Source organism: Buteo buteo, chromosome 19 (assembly GCF_964188355.1).
Source record: "Buteo buteo chromosome 19, bButBut1.hap1.1, whole genome shotgun sequence".
NCBI classification, from domain to species: Eukaryota; Metazoa; Chordata; class Aves; order Accipitriformes; family Accipitridae; genus Buteo; species Buteo buteo.
In genome coordinates this window covers 11,098,550-11,120,230 of record NC_134189.1, presented here as the reverse complement: position 1 = coordinate 11,120,230, position 21,681 = coordinate 11,098,550, and the positions used below count along the sequence as shown (strand labels likewise).

The 21,681-nt window shown below is 39.5% G+C and overlaps 1 protein-coding gene across 5 annotated transcripts in view; it reads left to right on the top strand.

Moving 5' to 3' along the window:
- BICD1 (BICD cargo adaptor 1) overlaps positions 1–21,681 on the top strand; it is a 182,017-nt gene that overhangs the window by 75,726 nt on the left and 84,610 nt on the right. For all 5 annotated transcript variants that reach the window (XM_075050939.1, XM_075050940.1, XM_075050944.1 and 2 more), the window contains exon 2: positions 15,100–15,312. In XM_075050939.1, coding sequence (XP_074907040.1) covers positions 15,100–15,312 — 213 coding nt within the window. The remainder of the gene's footprint in view (positions 1–15,099; positions 15,313–21,681) is intronic.

Below are 21,681 nucleotides of genomic sequence, written 5' to 3'. Positions count from 1 at the left end.
TGGAGTGTTATGAAATCATCAGCACTGGTGTGTGATTAGGTGTATGTGTATGTAAATACACAACACGGTGTCTCAGTGCTATTTGGGTAATAAACAGCAGAGTCATGATGAGTTAAATTGATCTTTTTTTTTCTTTGAACTCTGTCCTAATCGATTTCTTTTTGAGATATAGCATTATAAATCTCTGGGTTCTATATACTGCTAGCCTTTTCTAATTTGCATTGGGCCAGAGATATATGGTAGCATAATACTATAAATTTACTAAAAATATTTCATTCCCTTCTCCTTTCCCTGATTTTTCCTTCCAAGCTGTGCTTTATGAAATCTTGTCACAGCTCCCAGTGATGTGTTAATGGTTTCTGGAAGTTGCAATTCATCCTGTAAAGGGAAACCAATGCTTGAGAAACTCTTGGAGGTAGCTTGGATTCACTGACTCAGCCTTTTGTGCAAAAGGGGCAACTCCTGCCATGCAGGGCTAGCTCAGAAACCGGTATTGTGGGGCAACATGGTACAGAGATGGCTGATCAGCTTTCTGCAGAGGCAGCCTGGGTTGGCTTGGCCAGTGTTGAATTGGGTGAAGAAAATATTGCTGGTTCTTAACGAGCCTTTCGACTGTGCTCTGCCATTGGAGGGCATTCATCAGCTCAAGCGCAAGAGCACATGCAAGATCACTGTACTTGCATGTAACTGTACTTACAGGGTTTTCAAAAGTGTGTTGAGAAGCACATATCCTTCCAGTTTCCTAGGGTCATTTAGGTAGGGTACCCTTTGGGTACACAGAGACTTGAGTGGTGAATTTTGACTTAAACATCATCTGCATAGATTTTTATATGCAGTCACCACTGTCTTTTAAAAGCCTGGCTTATAGGTTCCCAACAGTAAAGGTAGTTATAACTATATTTTGACACAAAGGAGTATCTATGAATCTGTTGCAAAAGAAATGAGTTATTTGATGACACAATGTCTTTTTCACTTTGTGTATCTTTCTATTGGTGTGTGTTTCCTACAAATGTACAAATTGTACTTGTAGATGTGCTGCAGTTCAGGGGTTCAGGTTCAAGATGTTTTGTGGATATGCAGGCTTAAAAAAAAAAAAAAAAAAAAAAGGGAAACCATCAACCCTCTCAGGAGTTGCCTCAAAGTGGGAGTCAATAAGGAGCTCTCTGTCCCCTTCTGATGTTAAAACATTTCGATTAACTAACAGATCTTCCCAATGTGGATTTGTCTGACATTCTCCAAAGGCTCTTTGTCTGTAAAGCAAGGAATGGAAAACAAGCATCCCTATAGACAGCTTCACCATCTCTGTCAGGTATCATGTTGTGATAGTATTTTTTCATCTAATGAATTGTCAAATATGATTCAGTGTAAATTGCAAATGTAGATTAGCAATGCTCTTCAAGTAATGGAAGTGTTTCATAACACAGAGTACGGGAGGCTAACAATAAAGGAAAACTGCTTGTGATAACTTGTTTTGTGCTGAGGAGGTCCTGGTTCTTTTGGGATCTCAGTAAGAAAGGCACCCAATGCTTAAAGCTGCTTAACTAAGTTATTCAATAAAGGATGGAAATTATAGAGTGCTAGCAATCTTGCATCTTTCCTGATGCTGGGACCCTGCCTGCTGTGGCACTGGATGAGCCCTGGGTGTCTCATGGCACGCTGTGTCACTTCCATCCATGGTGAGTGTCACCAGCCTTTCTTTTCACTTGGTACCCTTACAGGGTCTTGGTCACAATACACATCCATCAATCACTGATAGGCAGTCAAGTTTGGAAGATGGATTTAGTTTTGAAAAGTCCCTTGGATAATATGGTCCACTACCTTATATCAATAAAACTATAGTTCTTGTCCTTGAAATACATGCATTTGTACAAGACAATGCTCTATACACATGTAATTGAGTATGTATTGTATGTATACACCTTGATTATCTATGCATTGATTATGTGTACACAGATTAATCATACTATTGTGTAGAGCAGCCCCATGGTATCTGTGATATGGAGGCATAACTGGAGAAGTTGTGGCTACTCTGCCATGGCTGGCTGGTATCACAGGCTTCCCAGAGCGCACCGGCACATGCGAGAAGGAACCAAGGGTGCGGATCACTGACTCCTCGTCCCACAGCCTTCAGCTGCGCCACTGCAACACTGAGGGATGAATAGAAACTTGTGAATGGTGATGTATGCCTTTTGGTGAAACACCACTGTGTTAGACTCGTTTGCCCAGTGAAGCCAGTGTAGTTCAGGTAATATGAAGAGGTCTTGTAATGAGTTGTTAATGTCGGAGGGGTATACTTTTTTTTAAAAAAAAAAGCAAAAAAAAAAAGCCATCTCCAAAGTAAGGCAAATGCTGCTTCTGGAGATGTTATAGAGGGAGTAGGTGATGCTCATTTTACATAATCTCCAAGATGCCTGACTTCTACCTACCACATTCATTCTGTTACAGATTTCACTCACTCATGTTCTCATACACACATACTTTAAAGAACCAAGACGTGTGTGTGCACAAGTAGTCACATTGGGATCATTTGTGTGACAGGGGATGTTGGGTACTCATCCTGTGTTTTGAGTTCTTATTGACTGGTAATGACAAATTTTTTTGACTGTACGAGTTAAGGAGTGGATGGTGGTTTTGATATTATGCCTCATTTTGTTTCATTCCTCCACAAAAATCCTGAATTTCAGTTTTCTTTTTCCTTATCTGGATGTCTTATGACTCCAGTCCTGTTCTTCATTATCTTGATACTTAACTTCAGTTATCTTAAGGTCAGTTTGTTCTTCCTTTTATATAAAATCTTATATATGGCACTAAGTAGCAAATAACTACTAACTTTCCTTTTAACCCCTGTTCTGCTGTTTCTTATGGTGTGCATGGGAGCACACATACACAAATATTTTCTTTTGCACTTCATTTGTACTAATCTTAATACTTTTGTTTTAAATCTCTTCAGAAATGTAGGAAATCATTCACCTTAGTCATTTGTGGAAGGCATCGATATTTGCATTCTGATGTTGCAGCTGTGCAAATGGCCACCTGACTCGTGCTGGAATACATTCCTTTACAGTTTGCTAAGTATCAAGTTCAGAGATGTGTGAAAGCTTCCTTTCTGGAAGAGAAAAGGAAAGCTCCAGCATCCGGTGCCGCGACAAGATTTAGCTTGCTAGCTAAGCATTCCCTCGCTGGCTGCTGACTGGTGTGTTCTCCTGTCTGTGTTGCTGATCCTCCGCTCTGTGGGAGCGTGGGCATCGCTCTTGTGGATGGGCATCAATGGAGGAAAGACGACTTCATATTCCATGAAAACTGCTGTTGAGAGAAGGAAGACTCTAAAGGGAAAATTCTGATGATGCTGGTGAAGTAGTTTAAAAGCTTCTGTAAAAGTAGGACTGCCTCTGAAAGAGCCGAGATTGATGGGTTTTGCTGATTTTCAAAAGTTAGTTGTTTAAACTGTTTGCAATTTTCTTGCGATTTCCACATGAAACAAATGTAGTGAATCATTAGCCGGAAAACAGTATATCATCCAGAAATAAATACCCAGGGGTAAAATCTGGGCTTCACTGAAGCCAATGAAAGCTCTTGTTACTTTCTCAGTAGAACTAGATAAGTCATGGATGCTTGATTTGCATATACTTATGCAATTACTTTACAGTTTGGAAGATAGGTCACCCTGAGACAAAGCTGCTGACAAAGCAAAAACATATTATCCACTTAAACTTGTTATCCTTTGCAAATTGCTTATTGGGAGACAACTTATTTCACAAATGGGAGTTTTCATCATCAGGCAGTATTACGTATTTCACAATGTGTCAAAGAACAAGGTTGAGAACTACTTAAGATTTTGGCTGAGGCAAGATGGGCCCATCCTATAAAGGTGCCTGCAACTCTGGATGTTGCCTGCTGATTCCTCATCTCACTGTTTTGCATGTGGTTTTCAAATCCTGTCCTCGCTGCAGCCACCTTCCTCTGTGTTCGTGCAGTAAAAGGAAAGTACTGCTAGGGACAGCTGAGTCCTTAGGCAAAAGCACTGGGAGAGCTATGCCTGGACAAATGGCTTAGATTGCAGGTTTCTTGCTTATAAAGCTAAATCTTGGTTGAACTATTGCCTTTTGCTTATGTGGGGGTGACACATGGGAGCCTGATCAGTCTGGAGCCCTGCTGCACTAAGACAAGTAGGTATACAAATGCATAGCATGGGGCATGGTCTGCCTTCTTCAATTTATCATCAGGTTGGCTTTGGACAGACATGTTTGGGGTGAATGCAGTGGTACTTGGAGGAGTGCCAGGCCATCTACCTTCTCATGCAGCCTCGTATGTCGGACGAGTCCCTCTCCTCATTAGTAGATCTGCTGGTCAGCAGTGTACACCAGACTCATTTCCTCACTGTCTTTACTTTGGTTGAATAAATGAGCAGGTTTTTTTGTTGGGTATTTTGGGTTTGTTTGGATTTTTTTTTTCTTACTCTATACAAAATGAATTAAAGCTCCCTAAGGATTACATTGGGTACAATTTATAGCAATCCCATTCTTTGAGTCTCTTTTTTTTATTAAGTAGGCAAGCTGTTGTTGCTGTAACATGATTATCAGTACCACCATATGCCTTAAAATCTCACTTGCTCTGGAGGCATGAGATTATCCAGCACTTGCAGTAAGCACCCAGCTGCAATAGCATTGTGTGGAACAGGTGTGTGCGCTGCATTGATCAATGCTGATGGAAGCATAAAGTTCCCCAAGGTAAATCTGTGGCTGGCAGGACTCTAATTAAACCTTCCTTTGAACATAAATGAGAGGTCTGTAATTTTGGCCTCTTGTTCTGAAGGTCACACTTTTATTTAGAGATTTTTTTCCAACTTAAATTTTTAGGAGGTTTTATAAATGCATGAAGCAGCAGAAATCTCTGAATTGTCTGTCTTTCTCCTTTTAAACCTTTGGTTTAGAAATTACTTTTCTAAAAGCTAATGTGTGCCCTCTCTGAAACTTAAATATTCCAGCCCTAGGAACTAGAACGTGAAGCTCTCCCTTGCACTCCATTGTCCAAGCTACTTGTGCTAAAGTATTAGAGAGTATTAGAGTTTTAGAAAGCACGCATTCTTTATTGCAGTGCTGGATGCAGGGGGATAATTCCACCTAGTGTGCATCCTACAGCTTCAGCACAAACAGATTATATGGAGTAACTAGTTACATATTAATCAGATTGGTATACATAATCATAAAAATTATTGTAACTGATTATCATAGTACTGCCTACATCTGATCATGCGCAATGAAGAATTCATTTGAGTCGAAGGGCTGCTTTTGTGACCACTGACCCATTTGAGATTGTTGGCTGTCCTTGAAGTCTTTGTTCTTGTCCTTGTTCTTTGATCTTGAAGCTTAACGCAGTTTCAATCACATGTGGTCAGTTTCAACATTGTTCTCATCTAATGTACAGGAACATCCAGTCATAAGAGCAAAGAACTGTAAAACTTACGAGTAACTACCTCTACTAGTTAATAGCTTGGCTATACTTTTGTCTATTGTTTCAATCATAGCGTTAGTATAAGATTTCTAATAATTATTTACCAAATCTCACTTTTACAGTCATCTAGCAGCAAACTAGTTTCCATGGCTGGTACAAAATATTAAAACCATAAAAATATTTAGACTTACCATACAGAATGTATGGACATATGCTATCACTTTGAAGACAAGATTGTACTTGTATTACTTCTTTTCTTATTCAAGAAGAGAAGTTTTCTGTTCTTAGAGAAGAAAATCCTTAATTTTGCTGCTTGGCAAAAATACTACCGCTTACCATATACTCAGAACACATAGGTTTAGATCTCTGCTTTTTTTTAATTGAAAGAAAATAGTACAAAACATTAAGAGAAAAGGATCTAAATAAAATAGGTGTTCTATTGCTTCCAGGATATATGTAAATACAGCTAAGTGTTTTGCAGCAGCAGCATACCATTTCCTTCTAAATTTGAAACCAAACCTCAGAATCCCTCCTAAGGTGGAGCCTAGCTAGATTAAAGCTTTCAGGTGACTCAGTAAGCAGGTAACTTACATAGTTCCGTTTTTCAGGGATGGTGTGGGAAAATAACAATCAGTTGTTTTATAAAATTGCATGAATGTACTTGAAAGGTAGCACAAACCTAATATTATGACAATGAAATTACAGTTTTCCAGTCATCATTTTTTGTATCTGTGTCGAGGCATACTCCTTGTATTTGCAGCAGACACTGATACAGGATTTCTCCATTGATTTTTTTTTTTATTTATTTTTTTTTTTTTACTCTAATGTGCAAAGAATGTTATTTTCTAAGCAGCAGCTTTCTCTTTCTTTGCTCCATCTGACTTCACTGGTTGGTGTGCATCTCTGTCTAGGACGTGGTTGTCCCCCTACTCCTTATTTCCTCCCTTCTTAGAAGAGGGATTCTAGGCATGCAATCTCTGCTTCCTTATATGCTGCTCTGGGATAGTCCTAATTTGTTGTGATTAGAGTCCTTCCTCCCCTTTGTGCCTTTGCAGCTGGAAATAGTCTTTCCTTATAGAATTATTCAACTACCATTGAAACTTTTCTCCAGCAGAAAACTAAGGCAAAAGTAGTAGCCGCAATGTAGAATGCAGCTGGTATACTTCATGGGTTGTTTTTATTATTCACTAGCAACTTGAGTTTTCTTAGACCACTCCTAAAATGCGCTGTAAAGGTGCTCTTACTATGAAATGTGAGTTTATATATGGGGAGCTTATGTGAAATAAAAAGAGTGTCTCAGCAGGCTGACAAGTCTTAAAGAATTGGATCTTGGCGCGCATTTTTTGCAGCTTTATTCAAGCAAGCACAGGAGAAGGAATTACAATTATCTTGGCCATTTCATAGTTAGAAATGAAAGAAAAGCAGTCAGAAAAGAAAAAATCAAGTTTTAGTTAAACATGGGATTTTGCCATTTACTGCAGAAGTAATAGAGCTTCCACGGAAGGCATGTTCCATCTCAAACGTTAGACACATTTTGTTTAAAAAAAAACAAAACAAAACAAACTCCCAAAAACCCCACCAACCAAAAACATTTACAGTTTCTGTGTTTGTTCCGGTAATGCTTCTATTGGTTTTAATTGGAATTTTGTAATAGCTGGAGGTTGGCCTGATAATATTGCGAACTCCTATAAGCACCAATATAGACATTGGTGCAAGTTTTTAAGCCACTTTATCTTTCACTAATAATGTGTGAATTATTTTGTTTGTAGAAATAATTTAATTATTGGCCATATTCATTTTGAACAGAGCTGCTTTAAAATTACCAGCATGAACATAATTAGTTGTGTTGTAGATAAGTGGTGCTCTTTGTTACAAGCTTCCCTTTTCTTGTGTTTTCTGTGCCTGGAGGGAATGCTCAGGGTGGGGAATTCAAATCCTCATCTAGAGTGCTGTTAAAGGCAATTAAATGGAAATTCTTACTCACTCCCCCTTTTACTGGATTGCTGATGAACAATGGAGGTTAGTATTGAATGTTCATTTTCAGGGGAGTGCTTTCTTCTTCTTGTCTATAAATATTTCCTAACCATCACATTTAGGAGTATTTTTGTTCCTTATTTATAAAAAAGCAGCATGGTTGCCTAAGGCCTCACACCGTGGCATATTGATTGAAATCAGCACAATATGTACTGAGACTGCAGAAGTGTGGCCGTGTCTGTAGCCGAGTTGAATGTAAATGCTCATTTCCCCCAGTATTTTCTGAAGGCTTTGTTGATTAGCATCTGATGTATGAGTTTCAACAGGCCTGTAGACGCTGTAGGGATACACTGAGAACAAACAGAAGACGTCCACATTGTGCACACTTTTATCCAAAGCTTCCTTGAGGAAAAGACTATGAATAGTTGACATTTGTCCTACTGCTCTGCATCTGTAAACAGTCTCAGTATTACTTTTGTTTTCCATGTATCTGATCTCCTCAGTATTTCTGGCACAGATAAAACCTCCAGCACATTGGTTTGCAAGTCTTTTTGCAAGTTAACTCTCTCATGCAGATACTAACTTACATGACTTTACCATTGCACCAGCATTTGCATTGTTATTGAATTGAGTTCATTAAGTAAGCTGGTATTTGGAAATGAAGTTAAATGCTTTTTGCCTTTAGGAGATAATAAAATATCTTCTTCAAGTAACATTTATGGATTTATCATAGTTATGAGCCCAGTATAGTTAACTATAGTATATTGTATCTCAGATTGTGAATGAGTGTATCATAACAGTCGTTCTAACTGCGTAGCAGATACTGTCCTCTACATTTTTCAAGTGGGAAGTTGAGGAACAATTTCCTTAAGGTCATATCAAGTGTCTGTAGTAAAGCATGAATTGAAAACTACTGTCCTTTAAAGTTTAACCTTCACCTTTTTCAGAAGGCAGGCCAATCTCATCAGAAAAAATAAGGAAAACCCAGTTTGTCATCTTGCTTTAAACAGAGTATAAAACACTTAGTGTTTTTTCTCCAAGATGGGGCATATGACGTAAAAAACAGGTTGTTACATTTAAAAAACAAAAACCAAAAAACACCCAAACGAACACACAAAAATCCTATTCATGTTGTGTGGCATAGAGCATAAAACTGATCATCTTGAGTCTGGAAACTATGAAATGACTAATTCTTATATAGTTGCTTGGCTACAACTGAGTTTTGATCAGTTATCTCATATTCCTTTTGACTGGGGGACTAGTTAAGTCTAGGAACCTTGTCTGCCATTCTGAGCTGACGGAAGAATTAGTGATGGGATCGAGCATCTTTCTATCTTCTATGTCTTTGTAGGAGAGTTCAGCAACCTGCTTGCTTGAATGCAGGAGGAATCAGACAAATGGGACACTCCCGTAGCTGTAAAACAGCAAGCTGTTTTCAGCTAGCATGTCAACCCTAAAAGTTCATGGTCTAGTTTTCTTGCCTATATGCCCATGCTGATTCCAGCTGTGTTCTCAATCTGGTTTTGAGTTTCCAATCTGCTTCCCTGCATGGGCTGTCCATCTTGCATGCACTATCCACATATACCTATTAATTTTTTTCTTCTGTCATCATTAAGCATGCATCTGTCTGTGTTTTGATTGCAACATGCCTATTATTTGCATTTGAAGACTTTAATCGCTTCAGACTTGGATTCCAAAAGGAAACCTATTGACCTCTCTCGGCTGTCTTAAATTAACATCAGGAGGTCATGTCAACTACATAAAGATTTAGTCTAAATTATGAATAAGTTTCAGAGGCATAAAACTTTACCACTTTTTAAGAAAACAGATATAACATGATTGGAGCCCTTCAGTAACTTCTGTAAGAGTGTTGTTGTTTGCTGTTGGCACCACAACGCTGCCAAAAAAACCAAGTTGGGTGTAGACTCAGTGCTACCTCCTGTGTTCATCAAGAATAAAACACGGTCCTTGTCCAGGACCCTGGACAATCTGTGTACCCACAGCGTGAGGGAGCAGGGAATGACAAACAGCCAAGTGATGGGAACCGAGCATACGCCTGTAAGAAAGCCCACGGAGATTCCCAGTTAGGCTGAATGCTGGCTTGGATTTACTAGCAAAGAAACTACTACAGGCAGGTTGATTTCAGCAGCGTTTAGGTGAGCAGGGTGTATAATACTGAGGTAAGTTAAGGAAATAATGTGTCTATATGGAGCCACATTGCATCTTACAGGGGATGGGGGGGCAGCTTTGTACCGGCTGGTTTTGAGGGCAGGGCTAGAAGCCTGCTCACCCACTCGCTCCCCTGCTCAGCCTTGCTTGGAGGGGTTTTCCTCCCAGACCTCTGTCTGCTGCTGGTTGCTCCTTAGCAGAAGAAAGTCAGAGAACTATGAGCTTTGGATAATGAGTTGTGAAGACAGGAGAAAAAAAAAAAAAAAAGTAAGCTTAAAAACCCCCAAAATCTGAGACACAAGGAATTGCAAGTGACTAAAGGAGTATTCAGTGATAAGTGGGCATTCAAGCTGTGCCACAAAATAAAGCCTGTCCCTGACATTAATCCCAGTTAGGCATTTCTAGCAAAGGTTTCCATTTGTGGTGCCATACTGACGTTTGCCTAGGAAATACGCTACCCTCTTGGATAATCCCAAACTGATTTTTTTTCCCTGCTTTTGTGTTAGGAATGTGGAGGTAACTAATACATAATACATTCTGCTTTGCAGCAAGTTAGCAGCTGAAATAGGTAATTATTTGAACAAGTTCAATGCTGTTGCATTATGCATCAGAAAAACTACATTAAGTGTCAAAGCCATAAAGGTAGGCTGCCTGCTTGTCCTGATAGCAGTCAGGTCGTGTTTTATTGCTTATTAGTCATCACAGACTAGAAGAGTGAATTTCTATGCAAACACTTCAGAATTCCTGCCCCAGGAGGTGGCTAGTAAAAATAAAACTGAAACTCAGAAATAGCATCCTTCATTACCTACTTATGTTTTTAGCTGATCTTTTGCATATGTGCTGCTTTCTACACCTGAATTAGACATCTAGTTTCTCTTTTTTTCTCTTTTTTCCAAGTGCTAAATATAATTTTCATTTTACAGACATCATTTCATGTCACTCACTGCTCATGAGCTTTCTATTGGTGTTTATATTTGTCATATAAATATTCTTACATATGTTGTTTGGAACAGTCATATTTTTCTATTGCTCTTTTACAAATCTGTGCCCATTTTATTTGCTGCTTTCTTTCTTTCATGCTAGTTTGCTTCTGACACTGTAATTTCTGTTTGGGGTTATTTAGAGTTCAATGGCAAATGGGCTTTTCCTCAGAAGTTACACCTTTCTCTGTGATCAGACTGACCTCTTGCCTGTGTGTGCCCACTGTTGCCATCCTTTATCATGCACTCAAATACTGATCATTATTTTATTGTTCTCAAAGTTCAAATTTTAAGAAACCCCCTAAAAGGTCGTGATACTGTTATACAATTCTCAGGTCTCAGAATATATATACAATGTTTAATGAATTCTCAGGTCTCAGAATATACATACAAAGTTTAACGGCATCTTGTTACTCAGCTTTTAAGACCAGTTTACCAAAAAAGTATCTCCTAACTCCATCAAGAGCATCCTTTCAAGCAAAGTCTTGAGACAAGTGCTGGGACTAGTGTAAGGTGAAATTCAGACTGGTTTCTGTTAGGACAGTCTTTGTCAAAACAGTAAACGTGCCTCAGTCTTTGTAGCTGACTTTTAAGCTATTGTGCCTACGCTGGGAGGGGGTTTCTCTGGGGGATAGAAGCCATAAAAGGCTTTACAGCCCTGTCTGAGTCCCGACTTAAGTCTGGGAGATGTGCTTTGTCAGAAAAGCTCTGCAATGTGATTGCTGAAACTAAGGGCCACCAAGGGACCAGTAGTGATTTCTAAGTGGTTTTAATGAGTAGTCATACCAAGCAAGGCAGCACCATACTGAAAAGAACTGCGGTAATTAACTAACATGTCTGCAAGATATAGTACAGCACCCATCCAAATACTGTGTAGAAACAGTGCAAGCGAGTTGGGCACCGTTCCTGCAGTTACAACCACAGTTCTCTGCTTCTGTAGTTACTTCTTTGTGGCTAGGTCAGAGAACTCCGTAGCATATGTGGATGTACTTGTCCTAACCCATTTGAAAAGATGGAACAGAATGGAAGAGCCACCCCTGTGGTCCCCTCTCCTGCTACCAAAAAGACTTGTGCCACACAAACCCATAACACCCTGTTTTTACCATCCTGGCATCACCTGAAATTTGGTTTAGGGAGAAGCTGGTGTGGTACTAATATAGGTGACAAAGTACTTTTAGGCAGGAACAGTATCTCTCCAGGAGCCAAGCTATATACCTTTGCTATAAATACCTGACTAAAATATCGATATCTTCATCAATGGTGAACACAGGGAACATCTGCTCTCCATTTGCATGGTACTTCTTCCTCTCCCTTGGTGTTGCGTGGTGTCAAAGGAAAACTATTTCCCCAGTCAGGCTTCCATAGCAGGCTAGTATTTTCCCGTATGCAATACCATGAGATGTGTTCAGCAAAGTAGTTTGTACCCAACGCTTGACCCAAATGCAGGTGAACTTTCTTTAGCTTGCAGTCCAGGTAGCCACCTTGTCATGTTTTAAGCTTCACCTCCTGCTTCATCCTTCCATACCTGATGCCAATACCAGTTGCATCCAGTTCTCACCTCCTGCTTCATCCTTCCATACCTGATGCCAATACCAGTTGCATCCAGTCCTCACATATGAATCCCTCTGTGCCAAATGCTCCTCCAGTTCGTATCCATTACTGGCTTTCACTAATATGGATTTCCCAGCTCCTGGGGACCTTTTGACTCTTTACTGTCCAACCTGCTCAGGAGGTAATCGTGAGGACTGAAGTGGGCTGTTCCAGCTCTCCCAGGCTGCAGCCAGCTCGTGCTGTTGGCTGAGCGTGCTGTTCGTGCGAAGCGGTGGTGTGGGGTGTACTGCCCCATCCAGACCGGGAAACCGGGAGTTGTTGGATGACAACAGTTGCACTTGTCATAAAGTTAGTTGACCTGAAAAGTTTTTCAGGTGACTAAGTTTTCCTACTGCAGAGATGGCTTCAGGGAGATAAGTGAGCACAGTTAATTGAAATATTTCTATCATAGCAAGGTTATAAGGTTTTATAAATAAGTAAACATATTAAGCAAATTATTAAAACGTAAAACTAAAATAGAACAAATACCTGGCTACCAGCTGAAAAATACTGATGTACGGCTGAATTTAAAAGTGATCAATCTCATGGAAGGCCTTAGTGGGTATGTCTGGGAAGTTTAAACTTTTTGGTGTTCTATACAGACCATAAAATATGGAAGCAGGACTTTTTACTTGCTTTCTAATTAAAAGACATCTTGTGTTCCTCTCCTTGTTGTGCAGATGTGCAGAATTTCTATCGATATGGAAAGAGGACTATGCTTCCTTTCTTTTCTTCCCCTGATTTTTAATGTTTAAGAAAGAAATTGAATAGTATAATATATGGTAATGTTCAAAGTTACTTTTGTAGAAAAAAATGTTTAAATCATTTTCTCTGACATTTTCTGTAGTCGTAGCTACAAGAAGATGTTAAGTACACACTAATTTTCTGTTATGCTATGCACCCTCCCCAAAATGTGCATTCATGGCCATTCTCAAACATCACATGTGCTAAAATGCGCCTTCAAAGTACACTTGAGGAAAATATAGTATGTAACTGGAAAGCCATCATCGCTGTGTACTGGTATTTACCTATAGTGCTTTTAATTGTAGTTCTTCGGTAGAGAGGGCTCCAGCTCCCATTTCTTCATGAGCTTCTCCAGCCCTGTCAGTCCTACCTGCTGTTCTGCTGTGTTTTGATTTTTTTTTTTTCTCTCCCCGCCCCCGGATATATGGTGTTTACATTTGTCTTGTAGGTATTAGACTGGTGCTTTTTGCTCAGTCTCAACTTAGGAACAGTGAGCCGTTGAATGTAAGTATGTAGAGTAAGATATAATTTATCAGTAGTATTCCTGAAACAGTCGTCTTAGTCACAGATATAGTTACTGAATCAGTGCTTAACAGTTTCATTAGACTGAATTTCTTGTTACTTGGAAAATCCTATTTGGCAAGTTGCTGATGCTTGCTATTTCAGTAACTTGCAGTCTTTTGAGAAGACAGCTGGGTTAATACATTATTGAATATTTTTAGAATCCTTTAATGCTGAGTTCACAGGAATCTCTAAGTGAATTAGACTTAAAAGCTAAAAAGTTTTTGAACAGGGTTTTGCTTTGAAGTTTCTAAGGGGTGGCTTCAGTTCTAGTGCCAGTAAAACGTAGAATGTGTTCTGAAAGGCTATAAATAGTGGCAGTAAAACAATGGATTTCATTTGGCAAGTAGTTCTTATTGACGGGAAGGCAAAGGAGGACACAGCTTACAGTGGGTACAAATGTATACTCTTCTTTGTGGTTTCATATAGCTGGGTAGAAATTGGGCTTTAGGGGAGAATTTCCCACCAAAAGAACATATATAGCCATGATATATCTTTCCTATATTGGGGAAAAAAAAATTTTAAATCATGGTCTTTCAAAAATACTCTCTTTGAATTGAGAGAGAGCTTTTGCCTACGTTGGGCTAAATATTCTTAACATTAGAGGCCTTATTTTGGCTTTTTCCAGAATTAGTCCATGTCATTTTCCACCAAATATCTGTTTTTAAAGGCAATACAAACAAAACAGGCTGTGCTTTTATTTTACTTTATATATTATTTCATTACTATTTTATTTTTATATTATTTTGTGTTATTACTTTTTTTGTGTGTGTTATTATATTATTGCAGGTTTTTCCCCTCTGCCTTTCATAGCTGAGTATCTCCATCACTTCTACTGTTGTGGCTTGTACTTTGCTTTCTTCTGGGTTGCTTCAGAGCTGTCCAAAATAACATCAGAAATTGTCACTGAGAAAATACTGCCTTATTAAACTGATCACTCTAAACCAGTAACAAAAGGAGGAAGAGAATCACTGAAAATTACCTATATATTTAGAAACTTCTTGAATACTTAAATATTGTTTCTTTTCAGTAGAAGCAGAAGACACTGTGTAGAAATGAAAAGAAGGGGCTTTCAAACTCCGTGTTTAGCTTACCAGCAGTATAAACGGCCACTGCTTAAAACAGCTCATTTATCTGTCTTTCAAGTTATGGGCAGCTTTTTTCCATACCATGAAGTCGGCTCCTATAATAGAAGAATGTTGAAAATGGAAAGCAATTTCAAAAAGATTTGTCAGCTATTTATGCTCTTTAAAAGAAAACAAACACCACCTTTTGTTTTGCAGAGCTAGAAAAGAAATGAATTGACGAATTATCAGCTGCCCTCATGCAGGAGAGTTAAACACTGGCACTAATTAATGGCTAGTTAGCAGAGTACCATCTTGATCTCAGTGGAGGTCGCCTGGATAGGGGCCATAAATCCATACTGTAAATGAGAACAGCTTCAAGATGCTTCATTTCAGCTAAATGAGATGGTGGCCTTCAGCTGCTAGGAAGCTGCTAAGGCAGTATTTATTAGGTCAGAGTTTGGGACTCACAGATCTATTTCATTCCTGCTGGCTATGCATCTGCTCCTTACTGTTGATAATTTTTCTAGGGCTTCAGTCGTTTTATACTGTGCACTGTTTTCCAGGCATTTGGACAGTCCTTCTCAATTCACCGCAAAGTGGCTGAAGATGGTGAAACACGTGAAGAAACTCTTCTCCAGGAGTCTGCATCAAAAGAAGCTTATTACCTCGGGAAGATTTTGGAGATGCAGAACGAGCTGAAGCAGAGCAGAGCGGTGGTCACCAACGTTCAGGCAGAGAATGAGAGACTCACTGCTATTGTCCAAGACTTGAAAGAGGTAAATGGGGGTGTGCAGGGAGCAAGGGGCTGAATTTTTTTTGAGTATCATGGGTGGCATGGCTCTGAGTCGTAAAAATACTACAAGAAGTGAAAATGCTCACCTACCAGTCTGTGATCATCCCAGAAACTATCTGGCCTGAGAGGGTTAGAATTTAGAAAGGAAAACTTGTAACTTTTAAATTATTATATTTGTAGGGAGTTTTTTTTGTTGTTCTTTAAAAATAAAACTCCGTTCAGGAAGCTATAATTTCCAAAGCACTCTTAGCATTTTGCATTGTATTTTATAGCGCCTACATATAAGTTAATGTTACATAAACACCTTTTCTGCACACTTCTAATATTCATGCAACTCCTGTCTTTCTCAACACTTGCATAATTTCTTAGGTATTCTGGGTTGGCTAGAATTAGATAAAGCTTTCACCAGTTTTCTTCTACTGTAAAGCAAAATTAAAATGCATGCTCATGTTTAGAAAATGGGTAACAGTAAGGAAGCCAAATGTAGTTAGTGGCCATATGGGACACAGTGGTTATTGATTAATTTCAATGGAGAATTTAGTAGTATTTAGTAACTAGTCTTTTTTTGCTTGGAATTTGGAAGTTTAGATAGAAGGTTTTTTTACTTACTATTGTTCCTATATCCCAGTTAGTGGAGGACTGATATAATTTTACTAGTTTATTCTTTCCATATTGATGGTTAGTTTGCACAATTCATGTAGCAAAGCTTAACACAAGACCGTGTGTGAGAGGAAGGTTTCCTTCAGCTTTGCTAGCAAATTGGCTCTTGCTCACTTTCTTAGACTCTTAAACACACACAACTTAGACTTACTAAGATGTGCGTGTCCCACCACTCTGGCCAGCATTAATTACGGTGAAATGTAGGATAAGGAATACTGACTATCAAGTGCTCATCACCTGTCCGGGGCTCCTCATAGATTTGTGACCATGTGCTCATTTTGGATGTGCCTTTGTGCCCCTAAGGAGTTGACATTTATCAAACTTTTCTCTTTGGCTTATGCCACTCCTGTGAGTCCCTGTGCAACACTGCTGATCTATTTGTTGCTCTCTAGTCTCCTTCCCTGGGTGTAGGCTGTTTTTGCAGTCTGGGTGTCTGAGAGATTGCACACGAGTCTGCTATGATTTTGATGTTCATCATATGTTCATCAAGGTGCCTTCAATGCACAATTTTCTTTTATCCTTCTGCCATTCCTTCTAGTGCTTTCACACACACATTTATACCTCACTGATGCCAGTCTTACTGTTTCTCTTGCAAACCTCTACAGATATTCAGTTTTTTTTAAGCAGAGCAACTACGTGCAGGGGAAGGTAGCACTTTGAAGTAACCTCACATCTTCCCTGCTTTCCCCAGGAATGCTTGGACGTAGGGGCAATCCCAACTGTCCAGCTGCTGGAAGAGATCTTTCCTAGGTGATTCTGGAAAGTGATTCTTTCATGTGAATTTAACAAAGATTATCATGGGGAAGTGGTGCAGTCACCATCCCTGGAGGTATTTAAAAGACAGGTAGAGGTGGCACTTAAGGACATGGTTTAGTGTTACTTGGCAGTGTTAGGTTAACAGTTGGATTCAACGATCTTAAAGGTCTTCTCCAACCTAAATGATTCTGTTTTCTGTAGCTGAGTGGAATGGCATCCTTTTAACCTACAGAAACCCCTGGGACAGGGTCTCCCTGGGACTGGGTCCTTTAATCCCATTGAACATTCTTATTTAACAGTTGCGCTGGACTTGCCCATAATACAAATCAGGTTTCAGTGAAAAGTAAATATATGCTGTTTATTCACAAGTTCCAATTAACATATGTGATTGTAATTGCTGTTGCAGTGGTTACCAAAAAAATTAAAATCAAGTTTATATCTACTCATCCTAAAATCTTCTTGGTAATAGGCAACCAGCTGCTGACACACCTACCTAACCATTTGGTGAGAGAAAATACATGTTTGTCTTTGTAGTCAATTCCTTCCTTTGGGATCTCCTTGGGATTCCTTCAAATGCAAATCTCCCTTCCATTTTCTATCATGATTATTGATCTGGAAGTTATTCAGGAGGCAGTTTCAGTACCTGTCCTCCCTAGAATATTGATTGTCCTCATTTCTTTGGAGATAATAGGAACTGTAGTGTGAGACCAGCTGCAATTATTTCGTGTTCCAATGATAAATAGAAACAAGGCCTAGTAGTTAAAGTGCAAGAAAAAAATTTACTTGAATAAAAATAAGGCTGATAAACTGATTGTTATTATCAAGATGATGTTGGACCCTGTGTGTAAAGTCCTTGACTATGTTGAACTTTTATTTTGTGGAACTACAATCAATGTATTTAAACATAAATGGGATTAGTGCAGTTAGTTCATTCAAGCTTACACCACACATATTGTGATTAATTACTTGAACATAATAAGAGATAGTGGGTGGCTGACATCTGCCTCCAGGCTCTTGAGGATGTTGTCACACTGAATTACACTGGTATCTCTCCTTGTGCTCAAAGGAGTCTCACCCTTGTACCCAGCTCAGAATACCTTGGTCCAAACACATAAATCCTAAGGCTGTGATGTCCAAGTGCCTGCAGAAATGTGATGCCCTTCTACTGCAAGTGTTTATGAACTTCGCTTGGTGCTGGGTACTGCTAATAGGAAAAGGCAGGCTTAGCTTACTCCAAATCTTAACAAGCACTAAGGTGAGAAAAAAAATATGAAATGTCTGGTACATTTTGGGGTAAAGACAGTCATTAGAAGCTGCCACAGGTAGATTGCTACAGTGAGAAAGTAATTTGTCTCTTTAACCAATATATTTTGAAATCTACTTAGAGAAAAAAATGGAAGAAGAAAGGATGGTCTTTATGTGAGCAACTGTAGTGAGTGATGTAAAGATAGATTCTGGATGGAAGCTATCTGGCTGTATACTGTCTCTTCCCCTCCCTGCCCCCCTCGCCTGCCCAAGACAATATGCTTTATAGTTGTTTTTTAAAACTTACTAAGACATCTTATAAATTAAACCAAAAAATTATATTAAGTCTGAAGGCAAAAGGAGTGATTAAAAGTTTGAAAAACTGCAGTGTGGTTCTGGAAATAGCATTTTTGCATAGATGACGGAAATTTATGGTACTTTATCCATGCACTCAGTCCCTTATGATACTTAAGACTGATAGCTAGGATTTCAAAAAGTGACCCCTGTTATTGGTACCACATCCCTAAATAACATAGTCAGCGCTTCTCCGTTCTCTAGTCTGTCGTGGGAGTTCTCTTCTGAACAAACTGCTTTCTCAATTTGCACAGAAATCCAACGTCATATGAATGTATATGAGCATTTTGTGAACCATCAGAATACACTCACATGAATGCTGATGGCTTTTAGGAATCTTGGGAATTCCATAGCCCCAGAGTTTAAAAATTCATGCCTCTTTGCAAGTATCTGCCATATAGTCACAGCTGATGTCTGCAGGGCAGCTTGACCTGGATCCCTCTTGCTATTGAAGGGAATGTATCAGGCTCAGGTCTCTCGAGACTATGCATCGCAGTCTGGGAAAGCAAACAAACTGATTTCAATGCTCATCACCAGAAAAAGACAGATATTTGAAGAACTTGAGCATTTTTTTCATCCTGATGGTGGAGGATGAACCAGGAATCTCTACAGAGATGGCTTTCTAGATTCATGTTAAAACGATCAAAAGAGTAAAACACTAGCAGCATTATTTTTGATGTAATAAAAATCCCTAGAGTTTTGGATAGGTATATTATTAACTGTCACCTACCTAAATAAAATATATGTTTTGGAAAGTAGATAGCCCTTTTCATTCTTTTCTACCAAGACCTCAGGGGATGTAGAAGGTTACTTGGAGATTCTTAAAACTGTTGTAATCTGAACGAAAAAATACACTGATTTTAAAACTAAGGCCAGCAAGATCATTTTTTAGCAGTCAGAGACCAGATTTACAAAATCTGTATGTTATGCATCACACAGTTTATGGTAGATGGCCTCTCTGTGTGGAGGGATCAGTATGGCAGTTAGCTCATTTAACCTTTTCTAACTACATATGAATTGCCTGCCCATAGTATACCTGTTAAAGAAATACTCTTTTTAAAACATATTTTAAAAACACAATCTTTTATCATTTTCTAATTCTCCAGTGTTTGGGTTTTTTCCTATTTAAAAACACTGTGCTTACTTATAGTCGGGACATGAGTGACTGGTCCTTCCATTCGTGCCACTGAAAAATCTTTCCTTATGGTAGACATAAGCACTTTATAGATGGGTAAAGAAGATGAAATCACTACCTTGAGAAGTTGATAACTGACAGAGGTGGTTATACAAGCACAGATGCCCCAGCTCAGAAGTTGGAGCCGAAAGCTCTTGTGATGAGATCCTGCTCCTCCTTCATGAGGAGGCTGAATGCCTTGGAGCTGGGCATCTGACTCGAAACAAGCGGCAACTGGAAGGGAAAGAGCATGAAGCAAAGAGAAGAAGCAGGTGAAACTGTAGAAAATGGAGATGAAAGGTCACGGTACAGTTTGTGTCTTGTAGGTGTTATGAGACTAGAATTAGGAGTTGTGCGAGGTGGGTAGATGAATGCTGTTGTGTCTGAAGAGGCTGGCAGGCATGGGTCAGCTCTTTCTTCCCAACAAGACTAGTGAAAAGGAGGAATAACATAAAGCCAGGAAGCAAAGGGTTAAAACTCAGAACCTGTGCTACTAAATGTCACTGCAGCAGCTGCTGGGATTGCAGAAAGAAATCAGCACCTGGGTGCCTGCAGCCGGGGAGATAATAGATGAACAGGGAGGTTTATGTGATGGCAATGTTAATAGACCACAGCAACGGCACGCACCTGTGCTTCCAGAGCACAAAAGCAGGGATGAGGGCAGTGGAAAAGTGGGTGGGGAGAAAAACACAAATTGGTGAGGCATTATGTTCTGAAAACAGGTGATTAAAAAAACTGGGATGAAGTTGTGCAGCCCTGCTGCCCTTGAAATCAATAGTTAAACTCTTCCTCATTTCAGCAGTACAAAGATCTTGTGGTTCAGGCTAATCAGGCAATGTACGGGTGTGATAGCCTGGACTTTTTTGGAGGGCAACCTATGTATGATGCAAAGCATGAGCACTTGTGCTGTGTGAATAATTATAAGAACATTTACTGCTAGCTATGGCCATTTCAGAAATGTAACCTCATGCTAAGTGGCCACATCTCTATTCTGAAAATACATAGGAAATGGAAAAAATTTACAGGCATTGTGTTCAAGCTGACTTTTGTCTAGAAAAATAATATTAATATGGTATAGAAATACCAGTTCTTATCTTCAAAAAATTCCTAATTGGCTATTTGCCATTTAGAATTTATCATTTCTCAGTCTGAAGAGTTAGGGTGTTTCTCATTTTTGACAATTCAGGGTAAAGCCTAAAAACTAAATGTGAGCACATGTCTAATTAATACCCACACCAATTTCAGGTTCTTGTTTTGTTGCTCTAGGGTTAGACCGTAACAGGATTTGGGTACATAGTGCTTCCTGTTTAATGTAGGATGTAGTTAGGTCCAAAACTGAGATCCTCAATACACTCAATTGTCATCGACACCTGGAGCCTCCTACAGTCATTAGGTGCCGAAGTTTCCTCACGTAAAATTTTCTGCCCCTGTAAAGGTCTGCTTCCAGATGCGTTCAGGAGGACCTCTGGCTTGGACTGAGGTCTATTACTACACTGTTGCTGGATATTGAACGCTGCTGTAGGTGCTACTGGGATCCTCCAAGGAGATGTTTCCCTAGCTGACCTCATCACCTACTGATGTCCTTCCATCCTCTGGTTCTGTGGTTGTGGCAAGGTTTGGAGCTCCAATTTCTCCTCTGTCTGAGGGATTATGAATCCACTTCTCCCTCTGAAGAAAGTACCCTAGCAGTCAGTTGGCAGGCTCTTCATTCCTTCAGATGAAGGTGTTCCACTTTGTTGGGGGATAGTTAGTATTTTGTGGGTCAGGGAGAGCGAGAGCGATCAAACTCATCAGAATGACTGTAGCCTAAAGGCGAAGCCACTCAGCTGGGAATACGGAACTAGTTCTAGTCCCTATTTCAATTAATGTTTAATAAGATATACTTAAATATTAATTGGAGCATAGACTAGAACCCCAGTCTCTCCTCTGTGAGGTGACAGCCCTTAGCAAGGCTGCCTCCATCCCTCAGAGAAAGCATGGTCTTTGGCCTGGATCTCCCGTGGCTACTGGTTTGACTACTAAGCTCATGTATAGAATGGGCAACCTGTAATTGTGCTTTGACGATTATCCTAGATGGTGAAGTGGTTTAAGTGACTACAGTATTGACTGTGACAATGCATGCAGCATCCTTCCATGATCTCGCCTGCTCCCTCGTTGTGCTGT